Source organism: Cherax quadricarinatus, chromosome 15 (assembly GCF_038502225.1).
Source record: "Cherax quadricarinatus isolate ZL_2023a chromosome 15, ASM3850222v1, whole genome shotgun sequence".
Classification (NCBI taxonomy): Eukaryota; Metazoa; Arthropoda; class Malacostraca; order Decapoda; family Parastacidae; genus Cherax; species Cherax quadricarinatus.
Window position 1 is genome coordinate 41,272,326 of NC_091306.1, and position 24,069 is coordinate 41,296,394.

General features: G+C 40.9%; 1 protein-coding gene across 1 annotated transcript in view; it reads right to left on the reverse strand.

Annotated features, from left to right (window-relative positions):
• LOC128703308 (histone-lysine N-methyltransferase 2C) overlaps positions 1-24,069 on the reverse strand; it is a 394,589-nt gene that overhangs the window by 58,712 nt on the left and 311,808 nt on the right. The window contains 2 exon segments of the mRNA XM_070085312.1: positions 8,432-8,593; positions 9,690-9,885. Of these exon segments, the coding sequence (XP_069941413.1) occupies positions 8,432-8,593; positions 9,690-9,885 (358 nt within the window).

Sequence of the window (24,069 nt, forward strand, 5' to 3'; positions counted from 1 at the left end):
CAACACTGTCATGCCAGAGGCGTGCCTACACTACAGTTAAAAAACTGCAACATTAACACCCCTCCTTCAGAGCGCAGGAACTGTACTTCCCACCTATAGGACTCAAGTCGGGCTTGCTGATTTCCCTGAATCCCTTCATAAATGTTACCTTGCTCACACTCCAACAGCACATCAAGTCATAAAAAGCCAATTGTCTCCACTTGCTCCTATGTAAAATGCTCATGCATACTTGCTGGAAGCCTGAGCCCCTCGCACACAAAACCTCCTTTACCCCCTCCCTCCAATCTTTCTTAGGCCGACCCCTACCTCGCCTTCCTCACCACAGATTTATACGCCCTCCAAGTCATTTGATTTTGTTTCATTCTCTAAATGTCTGAACCACCCCAACAACCCCTCCTCAGTCTGCATTATATTCACATGGCACATTGCCCTCGGACATGACATCTCCACTGCCTCCAGCCTTCTCCTTGTTGCAACATTCACCACCCATCCTTCACACCCATATAAGAGTATTGGTATAACTATTCTCTCATACATTCCCTTCTTTGCTTCCATGGACAATGATCTTTGTCTCCACAGACTCCTCAGTGCACCACTAAAGTTTTTCCTCTCACAGACCCATCTGCTGACAAGTCCATTCCCAAATATCTTAATACATTCACTTCCTCCATACTCCCTTCCTTCAATTTGATATCCAATCTATCATTACCAATTTTTTTTTCCTCATCACCTTGCTCTTTCCTACATTCACTTATAATTTCATTCTTTAACATACCTTACCAAATTCATTCATCAACCTCTGCAACTTCTCTTCATAATCTCCCAAAAGCACAGTGTCATCAGTTAAAAGCAACTGTGACAACTCTCACTTTGTGTTAGATTATTTTTTAATCCTATATCTCTTACCAGCACCCAAGCATTCACTTCTCTTATAACCCCATATATAAATATATTGAACAACCATGGTGATATCACACATCCTTGTCTAAGGCTCACTATTACTGGGAAATAACTCCCCTCTCTCTCCTACATACTCAAACCTGTGCCTCACTATTCTCATAAAAATTCATCACTGCTTTCAATAACCTACCACCTATTCCATACATCTGCAACATTGTCCTTCTATCCACCCTATCATATGCCTTTTCCAAATCCATGAAGGCAAGAAAAACCTCTTTACCCTTATCTAAGTACTGTTCACCTATGTCTCATTGTAAACACTTGGTCTACACACCCCCTACCTTTTCTAAAGTCTCCTTGCTCATCTGCAATCCTGCTCTTCATCTTACTCTTCTTTCAATAACAACTCTACCATACACTTTACCTGGTATACTGGACAGGCTTATTCCCCTCTAAATTTTACACTCTTTTGTCCCCTGTGCCTTTATACAGAGGAATTATGCATGCTCTCTACCTATCCCTAGTTACCTTCCCCTCTTCCATACATAAGAACATAAGAAAGAAGGAACACTGCAACAGGCCTACTGACCCATGCGGAGCAGGTCCATCCCCCCCCCGGATTAGCCCAATGACCTACCCAGTCTGGTCATCTCCACTCAAGGATGGAGCACTGCATAAGACCCAGCAGCACAAGCTAGTCAGGTCCAACTCACACCCACCCACACCCACTCATGTATTTATCTAACCTATTTTTAAAACTACACAACGTTTTAGCCTCAATAACTGTACTCGGGAGTTTGTTCCACTCATCCACAATTCTATTACCAAACCAGTGCTTTCCTATATCCTTCCTGAATCTGAATTTTTCCAACTTGAAACCATTGCTGTGAGTCCTGTCTTGGCTGGAAATTTTCAGCACACTATTTACATCCCCTTTATTTATTCCTGTTTTCCATTTATACAACTCGATCATATCCCCCCTAATTCTATGCCTTTCGAGAGAGTGCAGATTCAGGGCCCTCAGTCTATCCTCATAGGGAAGATTTCTGATACATGGGATCATCAGCCATTCCAAAACTATATCCCCACCATATTTTAACATTTCAATCTTTATCCTATCAATTCCAGCTGCTTTACCCCTTTCCATTCTATCCACTGCCTCATGTACCTCCCTCATACTAACTACTGGATCTTCTTCACTCTTCCAAGATGTTATAACTCCCTGCCCAATGCATGAAATCACAGCTTCCCTATCTCCTTCAACATTTAACAGTTCCTCAAAGAATTTCCTCCATCTTCCCAATACCTTTAACTCTCCATCTAATAACTTTTCTCTCTTATCTTTAACTCTCAAATCTAAATCCAATTTACTGATGCTAACAATGATTTCCTGTTTTTTAAATGCTTTTAATGTTTAATACTATACATGTATATACAAGTTTTTTTATAATACTAAATGTATTTCAAGGTGTTTTAGCACTTCAAACATAAGCAGACTCACTAAGTATAATTGGTATATATACGACATGACTGGATTCTATTCTCCCCCCCTCCCCCCGAAAACAGCATGTAATAAAAAATACGCGAAAACTTAACCCTTTGACTGTTTCCGACGTATAAATACGTCTTACGAGCCAATGTTTCTGACGTATTTATACGCATAAATTCTAGCAGCTTCAAATCAAGCAGGAGAAAGCTGCTAGGCCCACATGTGAGAGAATGGGTCTCCATGGTCAGTGTGCACCATATAAAAAAAATCGGGGAGCCAGTGGTGCATTGTGGGAATGCCATTTCAGTTGTCATTTTTCAGCATGTCTAGTGGTAAGAAATATGTGATTCCCCAGCAAATCTGGGACTCTTCTCTTCCCAAGTGATGCTCTAACACAGATGGAAGTGTCAGTGAAGATCAATTTCATGATTTGGAGGAGTTTGAGACCAAAAGCAATGGAGGAGGAGGAGGGGGAGGAGGGGAGGAAGAGGAGGAGGAGGAGGAGGAGGAGGGAAGGAAGAGGAGGAGGAGGAGGAGGAGGAGAAGAGGAGGAGGAGGAGGAGGAAGATGTAATAATATTGTTCCCTTGAAGCAAGAAAAAAAAAAGTCCGCCCCATGACAGTGACAAGATAAGGGGAGATAACATCTGATAAGAGCTGACTTTGATGAGCGTAAAGGAGGGTAATATTACATGACCATCCCCTCCCTTTGTTTTTGCTGGTACACAAACATTTCTGTCTGTCTATTTGTCTGTCTGTCAAGCTCCCTGTCTGTCCATCTAGCTCTCTGTCTCAGAGAGAGCCACAAGACTGTGTCATCACGTTTACTCACATCTTCAAGCAGAGTATAGCACTTTGTCTGGATTTCTTGGGTTATCCTAGGTAATTTACACTATGTATACTTGTATTTATGTGTACCTGTGAGACAGAGATAGGCAGACAGAAAGAGAGACAGATTGAAAGATATAGAATGAGGGAGAAAGATAATTAGATAGAATGGAGGAGGGGAAGCAGCATCCGACCCCATTGTTTTGACAGGGGTAGGGGTAGTGACTAATGAGATAATATGTCACTTTGACAGCTGCCGACTTCTGACTCAAAACAATTATAAGCCACACACTCGCACACAAGGAGGAGGAGGAGAAGGAGGAGAAGGAGGAGGAGAAGGAGGAGAAGGAGGAGAAGGAGGAGAAGAAGGAGGAGAAGGAGGAGAAGGAGGAGGAGGAGAAGGAGGAGAAGAAGGAGGAGGAGGAGGAGGAGAAGAAGGAGGAGAAGGAGGAGGAGGAGGAGGAGGAGGAGGAGGAGGAGGAGGAGGAGGAGAAGGAGGAGAAGAAGGAGGAGGAGGAGGAGGAGAAGAAGGAGTAGAAGGAGGAGGAGAAGGAGGAGCAGAAGGAGGAGTAGAAGGAGGAGGAGTAGAAGGAGGAGGAGTAGAAGGAGAAGGAGGAGGAGTAGAAGGAGGAGAAGAAGGAGGAGAAGGAGGAGAAGGAGGAGGAGAAGGAGGAGGAGAAGGAGGAGGAGAAGAAGAAGGAGAAGAAGAAGGAGAAGAAGAAGAAGAAGAAGAAGAAGAAGAAGAAGAAGAAGAAGAAGAAGAAGAAGAAGAAGAAGAAGAAGAAGAAGAAGAAGAAGAAGAAGAAGAAGAAGAATTATTGTTTGTTTGTTTGTTTGTTTGTTTGTTTGTTTGTTTGTTTTGTAAACAATATATTGATAATTATGTTTGTGTGCTTATTGTGTTGTATACAACGAGTGTATATATATATACATTGCACCTTACTTTGGTCTCATAGGCCACATAAGTTATGTGAAAAAATAAAATAGTGAAAAAAACAACAAACCTTCAAATACAAGTAAACTAAAGTTTACCAGGTGAGCGGCAGTCGCCGCTGTTGCCATACGCGGCTCATTTTCTGCAAACTTCACGGCTCTATATCTCGGTAAGTACCAATGGCAAAAATTTTTTTTTTGGACTAAAACACTCAGAAAAATAATCTTAACATTTTCATAAGAAAAAATAATTTTTTTTTTTTTTGAATATTTGGCGACATAGAATGACAGTTTCAGAGAGGGGCCTGAAACAGTCAAAGGGTTAACTGAAGAACATTTTTTTTTTTAACAAGTCGGCCATCTCCCACTGAGGCAGGGTGACCCAAAAAGAAAGAAAGCCTCCAAAAAGAAAATACTTTCATCATTCAACACTTTCACCTCCCTCTTACTTGTTGTTGCCATTTTCCTCTTGTCCCATCAATCTCTTACTCTAACTGTAGCTACAACTAAATAATGATCCAATATATCAGTTGCCCCTCTATAAACGTGTACATCCTGGAGCCTACCCATTAACCTTTTATCCACCAATATATAATCTAACAAACTACTTTCATTACGTGCTATATCATACCTTGTATAATTATTTATCCTCTTTTTCATAAAATATGTATTACCTATTAGCAAACCTCTTTCTACACATAGCTCAATTAAAGGCTCCCCATTTTCATTTACCCCTGGCACTCCAAATTTACCTACTACTCCCTCAACATTTTTACCCACTTTAGCACTGAAATCCCCAACCACCATTACTTTCACACTTGGTTCAAAACTCCCCACACATTCACTCAACATTTCCCAAAATCCCTCTCTCTCCTCTACACTTCTCTCCTCTCCAGGTGCATATACGCTTACTATAACCCACTTTTCACATCCAACCTTTATTTTACTCCACATAATCCTTGAATTAATACATTTATAGTCCCTCTTTTCCTGCCATAGCTTATCCTTCAACATTACTGCTACTCCTTCTTTAGCTCTATTTGAAACCCCTGACCTAATCCCATTTATTCCTCTCCACTGAAACTCTCCCACCCCCTTCATCTTTGTTTCACTTAAAGCCAGGACATCCAACTTCTTCTCATTCATAACATCCACAATCATTTCTTTCTTATCATTCACACAACATCCACGCACATTCAGACATCCCACTTTGACAATTTTCTTCTTCTCATTCTATTTAGTAATTATTACAGGAAAAGGGGTTACTAGCCCAGTGTTCCCGGCATTTTAGTTGACTTTTACAACACGCATGGCTTACAGAGGAAAGATTCTTATTCCACTTCCCCATGGATACAAAAGGAAAAGTAATAAGAACAAGAACTATTAAGATAAAATCAAAGAAAACTCAGATGAGTGTGTATAAATAAATGTGTACATGAATGTGTAGTGTGACCCAAGTGTAAGCAGAAGTAGCAAGACGTACCTGTAATTTTGCATATATATGAGACAGACAAAAGACACCAGCAATCCTAACACCATGTAAAACAATTATAGGCTTTCGTTTTACACTCACTTGGCAGGACGGTAGTACCTCCCCAAAAAGAGCCAAATGAATTTTGTATAGGTCTCAAAATTGTAAAAATAATGCAAATAATGTAACTGTTGGTTGATGCGGTGATGTGCATCAGTCAAAAATCCGCCATCTACATCTCTGCCAGAAAACAGAGGTACTTTATTTTTTGTTTGTCCCACTCATTGTAAATGGACGAAAGTTATAAACATGGGGTTAGAGTGGTTGAGGTGTACATGAGAGAGGTTAAGCAGGAAATGTTAAAGTGGTTTGAGTGAAAAGGTTTGGTGTGGGCTTGGGGGACCGAATAGTGGATGAGTGTGGGTAGGAGCAGGAGGATAGTGTTGAGAGGTGGAGGATGTTGGGCAGTGGAGGGGTGTGGGGTGAAGGCTGGAAGCAACATGGTGGTATGATAGTGATGGTATGGATGGCAGTGTCAGTGGCTTGGTGTGGGTGGTAGTGTGGATGATGGGTACTGGGTGAATGTGCATTTACTGGTGTGGGCAATAATGAAAGTGGTGTGTGGCTATATGACCAAGTGCATAGACAGTGTGTTAGTGTGTGTAGATGTCTAAGTGATTCGGTACTCAGATGTCATGTTAAGGTGAAAAGTTGAATAAAGTGTGGACGTAAGGATGGAAAAATGATGTAGGTGAGAGCATGAACAGGGCAAGGGATGTCTTCAGGTAACAGGAAACATAGCAATGGGTAAATGGTGTAGGTGTGCTGGGAGGAATTGTATGGGCAGGTTGAACTGAGAGGCTACTAGTTGGGATGGTGTGGGTGAAAGTATGTGGCCATGGGGGAGTTGTATGGGTGGAAATACAGTGGAACCTCGGTACTCAAACAGCTCCCTACTTGAACAAGGCTCGGCATTCGACCAAAGAAACACAACCTGCCAGAACTTCCCTGTAAACTATCTCGTGTTTCCTCGCATTTTTTGGTGTTTTTTATATTTTTTGCATAAATAAGTCACCATGGGGCATACGAAGATTAGTGATAACAGCCAACCAATAAGAAAATTGGTTGGAAAGAATTCGTTCGATACCCAAACAGCCTTCAGGAATGAATTAAGTTCAAGTACCAAGGTTAAACTGTATAAATATTTGCTTTTCCTTTCAGGAGGTCATAACCTGGGTTACTCACTGCATAAGCTCATATCTTTGCCTTATTCTTCTAAATTGTGCAAACTGATGTCTCATTCAGGCCACAGGCTCATGTTATTTCCATCACACATATGCTGCTCAAAAGCTTATCTAAAATCTCAATTTTCTTCAAAACACCAAGGTTTTCATGTTCATAGTTAATCTCTGCAGTTCCAGGATCACTTGCATTCCTCTTGGTGCCATGGTTACTACCCAGAGATGAGATGGGATGATGAAAAATTTGAAAGTTGATTAACTAACACTGGCCAAGTATGTTATTGGACACTGGGTATGGGAGGTTTTGTACATTATATAGGCCTCTCCCAAGACAATGGACTTCCCCTGAAGTTCACTGTAAGAAGGATGGGAAAGAACATGGGGCATGCCACATTTTCTCCTATGTGTACTCCATGTAAACCAATTTTTATGGTATGTTCACCAAAAATATGCCACAATTTTGCAACTGTGTTAACCCTTAAACTGTAGCAGACCCCCATATAAAAATTCCTGTGTGTGTGGGAAGATTTTGAGGAAAAAAAAAATTAGAATGAAAGAGTATTTTTTGGAGTCAAATAAAACTAAAACGAGTGGAATCTGATAAAAACTTATTATTTTATGGTGTGTTGAAGTTGGTGAAAAAATTATCGCTTATGGGCAACAGGAGCGTAAATATGCCAGTGATATTTACATTTTTCAATTTAGTGATGCCATAAGATTTTCTGTTTTCTTTTAATTGCTTTAATGTTTAATACTATTTACAATAGCATCTTATAATATTTGATGTGTTTAAAAGTGTTTTATCACTTCAAACATGGGAAAATGTTATGCTCCAGACTGATCCACTTGGACTATAGATTATATATGTGGTACATAAACAGCATAATTTTTTTTTTGCTATTTCGGTCTTCTAATGCTATGTACAAGGAATACTTATAACATTACAATTGTTTCAGTATAATACTCCTCCAAATATGGAAATAGGTCACAATGTTTGACTTTACTGGGTTATCCTGAGTTAAATACACTTAGTGTACTTTGTGACTGAATTCCCCCGTTAGTATCATGAAATTGTAATAAATTTGGTATGAAGTCATCTTTGTGGCACTGTCACACACTGTTTGCTGGTAGGGAAGTTGGTGGTGGAACAACAGCTCCTGATTTCATTGTTTACTTATGCTAGTTAGGCGTACTAGTACGTCGGAAACATAGTCATCACCTGTGTAGTTAACCAAAATGCAATGTGTGGGCCCTCCTGGCCTTAGATTTTTTCTAACGTATGAATGGATTGAGGAAGACCCAGAGAGTTGTTATGAGGTCAAAAATATTGGTAGGTTGTGGATTTGAAGGTATAAAAAATTGTGTACAAGTCAGTTGCATACTAGTACATTGGACACAGTTTAAAGGTTAAGAGCAAAAAGGTGTAAACAGAGCGCTTGTTGTCCGACAGTCTATTGCATTACAATTACTAAAGTAAATGAGATATAAAAAACATCATAAACTAGCATACAATAAAGTACCTCAAAAAATTTAAATTTAGAAAAAACGGTACTGTAAGGGATACACTTACCAGGATGTATACCAGGATCACCTTGAGGTCGCACTGGGCGGGTCATGGGTTGGACTGGTCCTGGTACCTGATGTGCTGTTTGGGTAGACACTTGAGGTGGACCCACAATGCGTTGGTATGGCTGTCGCACACCACCATTGCCACTCATAACTTGCTGCCCTCCTATTGTGCAATTACTTTATGATAGCTACATATGATAATGTTGTATATACATTTTATTAGCTTAACAAATACAGTACAGTGCAGTACAAATTTCCTTCAATATTAAAAGTGATTTACCTATTATGTTACATTTAATCATAAAAAAGATAAGGAAGCTTTCCTAATCCCATCAACTAGCAGAAAAAGGAGCCATAACTATAAAGTAAGGAAGAAGAGCTGCTGAAAAAATTAAGTTTTTCTTCACAGGGTGTTGGATCAATGGAAGAGTTTACAACAGTAGAGGATAATGGTACAAACACTGGAAACTTTAAAAGCCTTGATACAGACTAAATACTGAAGATGGGACACTGAAAGATTAGCTTTGCTTCTTTATCTACAAACAGATAACCACAAATAAATAATCATATATGCCAAAAAAATATATATTTAGGATGACCATTTTAAATGTGGCTTCAGCTCTGGATCCCACTGCCTATATTATATTGGCACTGCACTCTTGTGTCAATCATGCCAGGAATGGTAGTTTGTCAGCAGGCTTACAAGTATCAGGAGATGCAGACTTTAACCCTCCATTCTCCCATCCACCAGTGAGCTCAATAAGGGAAGGGATAACAGAGAGGAACAACTGAGTAACTATATGAGAGCCTAGTAGCAAACCCTCTAATACTACCTTAATCCTAGTTAAATCTGGTTAACTGACTCCTTCAGAAATGACAACATGAAACCTTACATTTAATCTCTATACACAAAAGAGCTGTATTATCCAATCATGGGTCACAGCTTCAGAAGTAGATTTTACTTTCTGTGAGTGAAAACAACAGCTCATAGTTCATCACTACAGCTGCAGCCACCCTATCCTGGAAGGAGGCATTCCCCACACAGACACAGAGGCAGACACACACACACACACATACACAGGAAATAGCCACAGAAGAACATACATGAGATAAAACAAAAGACCATACAGAAATTATAATACTGAATTTAAAGTCATACCAAAATCATACTACTTAATCCAATCTCTGAAACAAACTCTATCATTATCCTGTTCTTTCCTTCTTTCGTAATACAAAACAAAGACTTTCCAATATCATACCAGGTATAGGTGGTAAGCCAACTGATGGGTTTCCTGCAGAGAGAACATCAGCTTTGAGTTTCTCATAATCCATGTCGCTGAGATTAAGGTCAACTGGTCCTAAACTTTCTTGCTGTTGGTGATGACTTGCCTTCTGCTGCTTCATTTGCTCTTGCTTTTCTTGTTCCAGTAAATCTTCTATTAGCAAGGGCTGTTCCTGCCACAAGAGGAGAGGGGTGAGGAGCTGCACAAGAGACTTTATACACACACAAATTTTTTTTTAGATAATATTACACTTAGTCTTCGTAATTAATATTTTTAATCTGGCTAAAGGTAACAATGTATATTCACATTAATTTTAACATTTGCAGACAGATGAAAGTTTGAGGAATTTAAAAGAATGTTAACCCTTCCATGTGTAGCCAATTTTTACAGGTTAAGAAAGCTACATAACTATACATTACTTTTCAACAGGTATTTTTATTTTTTCAACCGTAACCAATGTTCACTGTGCTCAAAAATGTATCACTACACGATTGATATATATTTAAAAAAATATATCTCATGTATTATAAAAAAAACTTATGAATTGTAAATGCATTTTTAAAATAGCCTAATTTTTCTCCATGCAATAAATGTTCAGCAATTTTACACCATGTGATTTAATAGAAGACTACAGTAAATCCTCTTATAATATGAATTCACATAGCACAGTTTTGTTGCAATGCAATTCAAAAAGTGCATAAAAAATTATGATACAGTATTATGTGCCATATATCTAAAAAAAGAACAAAAAAAATTATTATTAGTACTTAAAACTTGGGTAGTACACTCCATAGATTTTCCCATCTCTTGTTGATGGCCAGTGGCAGTGCAGCTTCCAGCACCTTCACAATAAACCCTAGATTTAATGGATTTTGGGTTTAACAGACAAAAATCTGTGGCTGGACAAATTTTGAAACAAATGTTATAGTTTTTTAAATTTAGAAACGTACATTATTCTTACTGTCCACTGGGTAAATTCATTTCAGTTGAGAGAGACTTGGTCCATTAAATCAAAGAAGTCCATTATTTTATGCACAGTTCCAGAGTTAACAGTCTGTTAAATCAGGAATTATTCATTATTGCTGTAGTCTTCTAGGCAAATTTATTTTCAGATTTAATGGTCTTAGTTTGTTAAATCCGAAAATTGTCTAGTATTATGATCATGGTAAAATATTCTCATAACTCAGATTAACAGTCAGTTTCAATGGACATTCCCCCCCCCCCCCTGTATTAGTCTGTTAAACGGAGGGTCACTATATCATTATTTTTCCTGGCTATTACTTTCTCAAATGAATTCGTCTTGAATTCTTTTTTACAGATGTGGCGAGTTCCTATTTATTTGGTCCAATTTCGCAAGGTAACACTGGCTATCGTGTTGATGATGCTCAACTGTACTGAATGACCTAGATGATGCTCTCTCTCATAATTTTTCTTTGCTTTAGCTTTATAAAATTAATTTATCTTTGGTCTATGTCAATTTTGTACAGGTGTGGCGAGTTCTTATTTGTCTGATACAATTCGATAAAGAAATTTAACTTCTGATACAATAACATTCTCACCTGGTGAATGTGTCAGCTGACCAATCTTGTCTACATCAAGTAATGACTAAGAAAATGTGAGGCACATTATACTGTAGTAATTTTTACTTAATATATATATATATATATATATATATATATATATATATATATATATATATATATATATATATATATATATATATATATATATATATATATAAAAAGAGCAGCTTGGCAAATCTGGATACAATTCCAGTTTTCTCATATGTTCTTCACTACAGCTTATGCGCTGATTTTTCCAGAATTTAACCCATGCATTATTATTATAATCAAAAGAAGTGTTAAACCACAAGGGTTATACAGCGCAGCAGGGCAGAGACGGATGCAGGGGAAATGGGTGGCAAGAGGGAGAGGGATGATTATTAGGGTATGGAGTGCGGCAGGGCAGTGGATAATGCAGGGGGCAGAGGGTAGCAAGAGATTAGGGTAGAAAGGACGGAGGAGTGTGCTAGAGGCACCATCTTCAGAGTTTGTGTAGTAAATCAGTTGCTGTCAAAAAGTCAATGAGAGAGTCTGGATTAAAGGAGGGTCCATCAGCAAGAAGGGAAGGTAAAGAAAGTGCAGCAGAGCAGAGATGACATTGGATGTAAATTCTGCATGCTCACTCATAGAGCAGACAGTCCAACAGAATGTGGCTAACAGATACTGGAATATGACAATTCTCACAGAGAGGAACAGGGTGCCTCTCCATGAGATACCCGTGAGTAAGACGAGTGTGGCCGATGCAAAGGTGGGATAGAGTAGTCTCTCAACCCTGACATTTATGACAAGACGACGGCCAGAAACCAATACAGTGTACTCAGTTGAATAGAATGAAGTTTGTTATGGAGCAGATCAGACCAATGTTGTTACCAATTGGTGCAAAGGTGGGTAGAATTTCAGCAAAATAGTCTGTGAATGGAACACCTCTATATGAAACTGGGAGGTCACGTATTGCTGACCACGCAGCAGTGTCTGCCTGTTCATTGCCCTGTACGTCAAAATGACCAGGGACCCAGTAAAAAACAATATCTTTGTGTCTGCTTGAGATACAGCGTAGCCAAAGTTGAATATGAAGAACTAGGGGGTGAGGTGTATCAAATTTTCACATAGCCTGTAAAGCACTAAGGGAGTCTGAAACGACCACAAATAGTGGCACAGGCATAAATGCCATATGGATAAGTGCTACAAGAATGGCATAAAATTCAGCCATAAAAATGCTAGCTGAGGATAATAAATGTCCTTGCACAACACTGTCCGGAAACAATGCTGCAAATCCGACGCTGTCAGAAGACTTAGAACCATCAGTGTACACTGCGATGGCATGAGAAAGAGTGGAAGTGGTCAAGAAAAAGAGAGCGGGAAGCCTCCGTAGGGAGTTGGGCTTTCACGCATGGCAGTGGAAAAGAACAGACTTAAACAGCTGGAACTTCCAAGGGGACAGCGAAAAGCGAGATGCTACTTGAACGTAGAAAGGTGGTAACTGAAGAGAAGACAAGAGCGAATGGAGGCGGAGAGAAAAGGGGCGGAGTAATCAGGGGTGACGAACAAATAAAGAACGTCTATTAACATCAGTGACCAGCCTATATACGGAAGGATTGTGGAGGTCATGAGATTGAACATAACAGCAAATGCAATGTGCATCATGGCAACTGGACGAGGATGGAATATTCGCTTCTGCATAGAGGCTCTTAACAGGGGATGAATCAAAGGCACCAAGGCAGAGACGGAGACCTTTGTGATGAATGGGATCTTAGAGTTGTGGGAGAGGCCGCAGAATAGATTTGGTCACCATAATCCAGCTTGGACAAGACTAGAGTGGAATGCAATTGGAGGAGACTGCGATGATCTGCTCCCCATGAACGATGAGAGAGAACTTTAAGGAGATAGTGTATAGCCGACCATGGCAAGTTGTCTTTAAGGAAGAAATGTGTGGTCTCCACGTCAGCCAGCGATCAAAGAGCAGGCCCAGAAATTTGACTGTATCACATGTCGGAATACATGAACCACGTAAGTACAAGGGATTATCCAGAATAAGAGGACATCTAGTGAAGGTAATGAACCGGGTTTTCGTACTAGAAAATTTAAAGCCGTAAGAAGTGGTCCAATGGGAGACTCGGTCTATCACAACCTGTAGAAAGGCTGCTACTAATCGACAGTGAGCACGTGAGTAAGCTATAGTGAAGTCATCAACAGAAAGTGACGACCAAATATGCGAAGGAAGAACAGAAGGGAGGTCACTTATAGCTAAGAGAAAAAGAGTAGTGCTGAGGACACAACCTTGTGGAACTCCCTCGGCTTGTACAGAGTCCGAGGAAAGTGAGGCACCAATATGGACCCGAAAATGTGTATTGAACAAGAAAGCAGCGATAAAGTTTGGTAGATTACTGCGGAGGCCTAAGGAGTAGGCTTGGGCAAAGATGCTATACCTCCAAGTGGTGTTGCATGCCTTCTCTAGATCAAAAAAGACTGCTAGGACAGAGTGGCTGTTAGCAAAGGCATTGCGAATACACATATCTAAGTGGAGCAAGGGGTCTACAGTAGAGCGGCTTTTGCGAAAGCCATATTGGCGAGGGGAAAGGCTATTGCGTGTCTCTAAGAACTACATGAGACGTCTATTCACCAATCGTCTATTCACCTATCGTCTCATTGCCCTGACCACACTGGACAAGGCAATGAGACGATAATGAGAGGTGTCAAGTCCCGAGGTGCGTGGTTTGTGAAAAGATAGTGTACAACAGTTGATTTCCAGTGTTGAGGGAGAACCCCTCACATCCAAATTAGATTAAAAAGACATAAAAGAACGGGAAGGGCCGTAAAATGGAGATGTTGAAGCATACTGATGTAGATATCATCAGGTCCAGGTGCAGACGGCTGGCAAATGGAAAGCGTGGACTCCAGTTCTTGAAGAGTAAAAGGTACGTTATATGGCTCCAACCCATCGAAGGAGAAATCTAAGGGCAACTGCTCTTGGGTAGGTTTAGATGCAAGAAATGAGGGACAGAGGTGAAGCCCTTGGGAGAGATGGGCAACATAGTTCCCGATTGCTGTGGCAATTTCTAAGGGTTCCACAACATCAACTCCAGCAACTTGCACAACGGGAGCTGGGCCAGAGTGTACTTACCAAACATTTTCTGCACCCTTTTTCAAATCGCACACATGGGGGAAGACAAGTTAATGGTAGACACCCAGTCTCGCCAACAAGTGCGCTTAGCGTCATGGATGATGCTGCGGGCAACTGCCCTTGCCCTCTTGAAATCCAACAGACGCTCCGTAGTGCGATTATATCGATAATGGCCCCATGCAGAACATTTTAAATGCACTGCACGGGTGCATGTAGGCGACCACCAAGGTACACATGCCTGAGAATCCCTACCTGAGGTCTGGGGGAGAGAATGCATCGCCGCAGTTAGGACCAAGGTCGAAAAGTGGTGTGCCAGTTCATTAATAGAGGACAAAAGGGGGTACTCACAACAGGCAGTAAGATGGGAGTATAAGTCCCAATCTGCTCAAGCAAATTGCCAACAAGGGCTAAGAAACAGTCAGGCATACGTAGTAGAAGTAAGAACAATGGGAAAGTGATCACTATCGTGTAAATCTGGAAGAACAGATTATGCAAAATCAAGTGCAATGAGCGAGGAACAGAAAGATAAATGCAGGAGAGAGACCGAGTATGAGAGTCAAAATGGGTAGGAGCACCAGTGTTTAAAACATGAAGAGGACAAGATGCGAGGAGAGTCTCCAACTGATCACCATGAGAGTCACAGTGGGACCCTCTCCACAGGTGATGGCGAGCGTTAAAATCGCCCAACAACAATATGAGCGGTGGCAGAGATGAAATTAAAAATGCGATATCAAAGATACATAATGCACGGGAGGGAGAAAGATAGAGAGAGCAAACTGTAAATCATCAGTGTAAATAAAAACAAGTTGCAGTATAATGCAGCAGGAATGAATAAAAACTTGTTGATACGGTATGTCAACGCATACAAGAAGCAAGCTTTCAGGTAAAGGATTGGGAGAATGTATCAGCAAGTAGCCCAAAATAGGGCGAATGACAGCAGAATAAATTTTGGGCTCTTGCAGCCCAACACATGCTGGGGACAACTGGGAGAGCAACAACTGGAGTTCTCCTCAATTGTCCCTAAGGGCACAAATATTCCACTGTAAAAAAGATTATTTTTTTTTTTTACAAGTTGGCCGTCTCCCACTGAGGCAGGGTGACCCAAAAAGAAAGAAAATCCCAAAAAGAAAATAGTTTCATCACTCAACTCTTTCACCTCACTCACACATAATCACTGTTTTTGCAGAGGTGCTCAGAACACAACAGCTTAGAAGCTTATGTACAGAAATAAAAATGATAACAATAAGAAACGATAAAACCTATGGGCTCTGAGGATCAGTCAAGTTAACACGTGGGGGGCAACGGTGTGTAAGGGAGAATTAGAATATTGGGGAGGAATAGATTGTTGCATGGGTCGTGAAATAGAGGGGATAGAAGGAGGCGTGTTGGTGTCCATCAGGGGTCATCTCCGCTATATAGCTAGAGACAGTGTCTAATGTCTCAGCTGATAAAGAAGCCGACAATACCATGATGTCAGAGACAGGAGAGGCAGTGCAAGTAAAGGTCGGGGTATCTATGGAGGCAACCAAAGAGGTCTGAGGAGGGCAGGGTAGTATGAGCCTGGAGAGATGTGCTGGCTGGGAGAGAAGAATCCTGCAGTGTAACACTAGAGGAAGGAGGTTGGAGGGCAACTATGGAAGATGGGGGGTGGGGGGAAGAGGGAACTACACTAAAGGGGGGGGAGTGAACCTCTACCTTTGTGCAAGAGCTGGAAAGGGGGTGAGAACTAGGCTCCGAGGTAGAAGACAGATTCTGGACAGGAGACGGATGTGAAGAAAGTGTATGTCTGCGAGGTCTAGTAGACTGAGAAGTAAGCAAGCGAGATGAAGTAGAAGTAGAAAGTGGTGTGGAGGTAGGAGTGTCAGAGGATAAAACTGCAAAAGCATTAGAAACTGGGGTGACTCCGGAAGACACGGACGCAGAGGGATTGGGAGGTGGGAGGACTGTCAAGGTTGGAGATCTGTAGGCTACTCGAGCATACGGGACACAAGGAAATTTTCCTTGAAGGTGGAGCTGAGAGACTGCCACAGTGCGAGGCCCTTGCGCTCTTTAAGGGAACGGATCTCTCGTTCATTATGACAGACCTGGCATCGGCGGGAAAAGGAAGGATGATGCTCCTTGCAATTGAGACGAGGGGGGAAGACTACAAGACGTACTGGAATGATCTACTGCACCGCAGATCAAGCATTCCACCGCAGATCTGCAGTGTTTAGTGAGGTGCCCAAAACGCCAGCAATTACGACACTGTTGGGGGGTGGTAACTACTTGATGGACCCCTAAACGATGACCCGCAACACAGACGGAGGACGGAGGTTCAAGGCAGTTGAAGGTTAAACTAGCTATGCTACTAGGAAAGTGCCTTTGCCCACGAGCGGGCAGGATGTATCTACCTTTAGAGTAGGGAGGTTTTGAAGGACTAATTGTTCTAAAATATCACTGCAAGACAAAAAATCACTCTGTACAATAGAACGTGGCAAGACCTCAGTACCACTGCAAGAATTAAGAGTAGCGTGCTTACTAACAGTGACTGGTATGTTATCTATGGAAGTGATGCAGGAGAGAGCATGAGCTTGCTCTGAATTCTGTACAATTACAACACGTGCACTGCTTCGAAGAGTGTGGAAAGATATATTTTGGCCAACCTGCCCTAAAAGAGTTTTACCAATTCCATGATCAGACAGATAAATCGTTTGAGAGGTCGTTTGTAAAGAAAATAATTTTGTCCATTGCGCACTCGACAGCCCGGTACGCAAAGGTAGTGAGTGTCATGTAGGTCGTTTTCGAGTGATCATCGATGAACTGTCATTAGTAGGTTGTCTTGGATGTTTAAGAGTAGTACCGCGGGTGGTCTCACCCAAGGGAGGTGGGCGATCCGAAAATTGTCACACTGTATTCGGGGAAGCCAGACACATTGTGAAAGGTGTGCTAGAAGTAGCGACATGAACAGAAACGAGTGACGTTGCAGCACCTGAAGCAGGTGATGAAGCGTCACTGGCAGAAGATACAGGGGTATGAGAAGAGTCAAAAGAATGGACCGATAATGAAGCCAGGTCAGAACAGGGTGTGGGATCAGAATGGGGCCAGGGAGGAGGAAGGGTTTCACTGGACAAAGACTCCATTATAAGGTGCATCTTTTGTGATATCTCCTTTCTTGTTGTTTTAAGAAAAAAATGAAAGATGGAAAGAAAAAAAAAAAAAGGGACAGCAGAGGGACAGTCGCTAAGAGGCACTGAGGGGCTGAAAGCTCCCCCCCTCATCTGAAAGGGCCTCAAGCCCACCGGTGGTGAAGATGCAGCGTGCAACCCGTGCCATACCCTACCCTTCACGTCAGTAAACCACTGCTTCGAGATAGCAGCCTCACATCAATCGAGCTACCTCGGCGGACAAAATAAAGAGCGGTTGGAAACCCGCCACAAAGCATACCCACTTCAGCCGCCACCTCCCAGAACCAACAGGTAGTTTCTGGAGATACACCCATTACCCGAAGGGCACCCCGCCCTCTTCCCGGAAATCCAGGAAGGGAACAGGGCACCTTCAGATAATTCAGATTCTACAGCAAAGAACACCACCCCCGAGGGACCTGACGGAGTGCGGCGAACCCCAGCACGCTGCCACCTACCTAGAAACTAATGCCAGAGGGGAGGACCCCATAGCCTACAAACAGGACGGGAAACAAGGGGAGGGAGGGGAGAGGGGAAGAAAGGGGAGTATGGGGTAGGGAAGGGAGGATTGGGGGGTAATTAGGTTCAGTCAAAGGAAGAAGACTAAGAGGTCCAATTCCTCAGACTGATAGCCTCTTTACCGCTGCAAGGAGCCCCCCTTAAAGAGGAACCCATGCATTATGAGAGGATTTACCGAATTAAATTCTAAAAAGGTGTTGCATTAGTCTACATAATTATATAGACAACTTTAATGAACTATACAAGCACTTTATTGTGAAAAAAAAGTTAGGACTTTATATACATACCAGGTAGTAATAAAACATTGTATTTTAGTTGTAAAACCTATACAGTATTATAAACCAATCGGTGTAGTTATCAAGCCTATTTGGCATATATTTGGCTGACAACCTTGTTATGGTCTTGTCTCTATTTGCAGATAAGTCAAAGTGCCTACACAAAAATATTCTGAGAAGCCTGGTAAGAAATCCTCAATGGAAGCTTTCTTGCAATACCGAATAAAGGCCATAATTTCTGATCTAGAGTCATTTGGACAATCAATCAATCTATTGGATGCTGAGGAAGGAATACTATTTACACATATAGTATATTTTAAGTACACAGGTCATGTCCCACCAAGGCAGGATGACCCACCAAGGCAGGATGACCCACCAAGGCAGGGTGACCCATCAAGGCAGGGTGACCCAATGACGGAAATACAGTTACCATCATTCAGCTAACAGCTGTCTTGCTAAAAGCGAATTGGCATCATACTTCCAATGATCCTCTAAACCAAAACATCTTCAGTCATTCTTCAGAATAGACACTACAGTACTTTCCACTGTACTTCCACATACTGTATATACACTAAAATACTGAACACTATGCTATATATTAAAATTAGTTCTGATAATTACTGAAATAAATGCACTATTTAAATTGCCTTACTTAACCTGACTGAATTTTCTTCAACTTAAGCCTGCTTAGGAGACAAACTCCATACGGAAAAAAAAAAAACTTAAACAATTACTTTATCTTTAAACTCTGAGATATAAAGAAAACTCCATTGCTCACTGTATATGTGTGTTCTATACATGCTTTGCATTTTGACTTGCTAACACACTAGACAATGCATTAACAGTACAGTGGACCCTTTTCGTCAATCTCTGTTATCGCTGAGTTTTTTTCATCAAAATATTGGTTCCGTTTTCGTCGATAGTACAGAACCTGTCCAGTCCCTAACGAGCACATGAAGCTGCCTCCCACACGCATTCTAAGGCAGTGCCAAGTTGTTTCTTGGCAATTGAATATATCCTGCGAGGTCATACGAAGCATTTCGAAATAATCCATTGTTTTTGGCACTTGTTTATCGTGTGTGACTGCTAAATAAGTCACCATGGCCCCAAAGAAAATTCCTAGTGCCAGCCCTTTGGTAAAGAAAATGAGGAACACTGTAGATATGAAAAAAGAAATCGTTCAAAAATAAGACAGTGGCATACACATTGCTGACCTTGGCAGGATGTACAGGAAGGTGCCATCAACCATCAGCTTCATTGTGGAGAAAAGAAATCATGAAAGCTGATGTTGCGAAAGGGGTGAATGCAATAATGAAACAGAGATACCAAACAATTGAAGATATGGAGAAACTGTTGTTGGTGTGGATCAAAGAGAAACAGTTAGCGGCAGATAGTGTTGTGCAGTTGATAATTTGTGAAAAGGCATGGCAGTTGCATGACGATCTCATAAAGAAACTGCCTGGAACAAGAGCTGATGTTGGTGAATTGAAGGCCAGCAAAGACTAGTTCAAAAAATTCAAGAAATGAAGTGGCATACACGGTGTTGTAAGGCATGGTGAGGGTGCCAGTTCAGACAAACATGCGGCTGAAAAACTCGTATGGGAATTCAAAGACTATGTCGAGGCTGAAAAAATTCCAACCTCATTAAGTGTTCAATTGTGATGAAACAAGCCTGTTTTGGAAGAAAATGCCAAAGAGGACCTACAACATGTAAGAGGAAAAGGCATTCCCAGGACACAAGCCTATGAAAGACAGGCTAACTCTCTTGTTGTGTGGTAATGCAAGTGGGGATTTCAAAGTGAAGCCTTTACTGGTGTATCAATCTGAAAATCCCAGTGTTCAAGAAAAACAGTGTCGTCAAAAGTAAATTGTGTGTGATTTGGAAGGCTAACAGTAGGGCATGGGTCATGAGGGAAAATTTCCTGGACTGGTTCATTGAAGTGTTTGGCCTGAGTGTGAAGAACTTCAGAATGCCCATGACTTAACCTGATTCCTCTTTTTTTTCTTCTTCTCCCTCTTCCCCTTTCCTCTTTCCTTTTTCCCCTTTGGGTTGTCTTTCTTCTGCCTTGCCTTCTTTCATTATTTATCTATTATTCCCCCCTCTGTGTTCCTGCTCTTACCCTCTGTGGGCACCAAGCTCTCTTGCAGTACTCTTCTTTCTTAGTATTTGACTGACTCCTCCTCCTTACTACTTCCCCACTACTACTATCACCTCCTGCCTATATATACTCCCTCCTACTCTCCTTTCGTTTTGGTCCAAGTCGGACCATAATGTCGTCGTAAGCTCTTCTCTTCTATGTGTGGGTTATTTATGTATCGTTCCAGTCACGGTATTGTGCCTTTTTTTGTTATTTGTGAAGAAATACCTCCTGGATAATAATTGTCATTCCAGTGCCTCCTGTTAATGGACAATGCTCCTGCTCATCCTCCAGATTTGAAAGACCAATTGTCTAAGGAATTCAGTTTTGTAACAGTGAAGTTCTTGCCTCCTAACATCATTCCTCTCATCCAGCCCATGGACCTGCAGAGCACTGCAAACTTCAAAAAACTGTACACCAAATCAATGTTTCAAAGGTGCTTTGATAACCTTGAACTCTGAATTGACCCTAAGAGAGTTCTGGAGGGATCACTTCAATATCTTCCACTGCATAAGCCTTATAGATAAGGCTTGGCAGGGAGTGACTTCCAGGATGATGAACTCTGCTTGGAGAAAACTGTGGCCAGATCGTGTCCAAGAGAGGGATTTTGAAGGGTTTGGGGCTGGCCCTGTCGACCCTCTGCCTGCTGTGGAAAGTATTGTGGCATTGGGAAATTCCACGGGGTTGGATGTGAATGGCCAGGATGTGGAAGAGTTGGTGGAGGGCCACAATCAAGAGCTAACCACTGATGAGCTGCAAGAGTTTCATCTGCAACAGCAACAGACCACAGCTCAGGAAACTGCTTCAGAGGAGGAGGAAGAGATGGAAGAAGGTGCCTTCTACAGAGATTAAGGAGATCTGTGCAATGTGGAGTAGGGCACATTCATTTGTGGAGGAATATCACCCTGAGAAAACTGTTGAAATCTGTGCCGGCAACTTTTACAATAACAATGCCATGTCACATTTTAGGCAAATCTTAAAGAGACGCCAGAAACGCACCTATCTGGACAGATATTTTGTGCGACAGGGGGTCTGGCAACTCTCAATCTGGTCTTAGAGGCATTAACCCTTTCAGGGTTGACAGGCCCTTTCCTAAACTTGTTCTCAGGGTCGAAAAATTTTTCGAAAAAGAAAAATTATTTTTTCTTATCGAATGATAGAGAATCTTTTCCCGATCATAATGACACCAAAAGTATGAAATTTGATGGAAAACTTACAGAATTATGCTCTCGTGAAGTTAGTGGTCTTGACGATGATGTTTACGCATCGGTAATTTCGCCCACTTTGAGCCCTATTTTCAGTCAATTCCAATGTACCAGTTGACAAAAATCATAACTATTTCGCTAGAACTCGATTTTTTTCTATCGAATGAGTACAAGAAACCACCCATTTACCGATTTCAACTATCCAATAAAGTGGTCAGAAATTGGCAATTTTGACAATTTCACACAAACTTCAAAAGATGCCAATTTCCAAATAGGGTCCAGAATAAACAAGACAGACATTCCTGGCACTAAAATAACATTTCCTCTGTTCATTAGTCACATCCCCAGGCCCCTCTTACATTTCTTTTGCTCTCCACTCAGAATCTATAGAAGATTTACTATTATGCAGACTACTGCATTAGTGTAGAAATGGTATAAATAATATCAGTGCATTTGTGGAAGAATATTAGACTCGCCAGTTGACGTGTATTGGATGCATGACAAGTTTTGTTTACTTTTGAACTTTGGCAAAAATCAAACATTTCTGCAACTTTGAGCTCAATTTCAAGGTACTTTTCATTGTGAAACCAATCAAAACCATTCAATTTCTGTAATATGTCTTCCATTCTATAAAATGAGATCAGGAAAACTAGAATATAACCATAAATACCATACAAAAATACAGTGCAAAGTTGCCATTTTAAACCAAAAACATGGTCAATTTTTTTTTTCTTATTATGCACTGTGTGCTGCAGGATTTTTTTTATACTGTGCACACTGACCACATAGACCCATTCTTTCATATGTAGGCCTACCAGCTTTCTCTTGCTAGATTTGAAGGCGCTAGAATTTAGGCATACTAGTAAGTCAATAACCCTGGTGCGTAAGCCGTACTAGTACGTCAGAAACCCTGAAAGGGTTATATGTCACCTTTGTAGCATTTATAACATCTTGATAAACATTGAAAAATATACTAAAGAAGTGTACATTACTTAGGTATGCATACTGGTCAGAGAGCTAGTCGTAAGTCCGAGCGGTCATTAAACGAGTACGTCGTTAAGTGAGGAGAGACTGAATTTTGTTGAAATCAGTCCGTTTTTTAAATCTACGTCATGAGCTTAGCTCACTCAGATAAGGAGAGGAAAATTTTGACACAGATATGAGAGAATGGATGTGCGATCAGTGTACAGTATAAAAAAAAATCCTGCGTCTTGCAGTGCATGAATGGAAAAGAACTCTGACCTTGTGTTAGGTTTAAAACAGCAAATCTGAGAGATTTCCGTGGAGTTTTCATTGTTTTATTTTACTGACGTTTAATTGGTATCATCTGATAGAATAGAAGAAATTCTACCAAAAGAGAGAGGATTTTAGTTGGCTCCTGGACCAGAAGTAGCTTGAAATCGGCCTTATATTAGCGGAAATATTTGACTTTTGCCAATATTCCCCGTAGTCTGTTTTATGGGTTTTCACCAAGTCTGATTCAATTATTGGGATGCCATAAGCCACATCAAATCATTCCTGGTTACATTTTATTGCCCGAAAAAGGGGACAAATCTTCAATTTTCAGTGAAGATGTATTCAAAATGGAAGCCAAGTGAAATGTAGAAGAGGCTTGGGAACATATTTATTACACAAAGGAATATTTTTTCTAGTGCCTGGAATGTTTATAGTGTATATTTTGGACTTTTAACCCTTTCAGAGTCCGTCCCGTAGATCTACTGCTTTACAGTGAGTGTCCAAACCGTAGATCTACGCCATGAGCTCAGCTCACTCTGATAAACTGTGAGTGGTACATTTGGGCCTAGATATGAGAGAATACATCTATGTGGTATGTGTGCACCACATAAAACAGATCCTGCAGCACACTGTGTATAATGAGAGAAAAAAAATGAAATCATGATTTTTCGATTAAAACAGCGACTTTGCAGTGTTTTTTCGTATGTTTTTTATGGTTGTATTTGCGATTTCTTGGTCTCATTTGATAGAATGGAAGACATATTACAGAAATAGAGATGATTTTGATTGGTTTTAGCACTGGAAATGGCTTGAAACTGAGCTCAAAGTAGCGGAAATGTTAAATTTTTGCCGATATTCAAGAGTAAACAAATGACCTCACACATCTAATACACGTCAGCTGGTGGGTCTAATATACATTCACAAATATGGTGATGATATTTATACAATTATTACAGTATTGCATAACAGTAAATCTTCTATTTTTTGGTGTGAATAAAAATTCATTATGTGAATAAAAAATCAAAATGGAATTTATTTGTAAAGCCTCAAAATGTAACTAATGAACAGAGGAAATGTTAGTTTAGTTCCAGGAATACCTACATTGTTTATTCTGGAGCCTATTTTGAAATTGGAATATT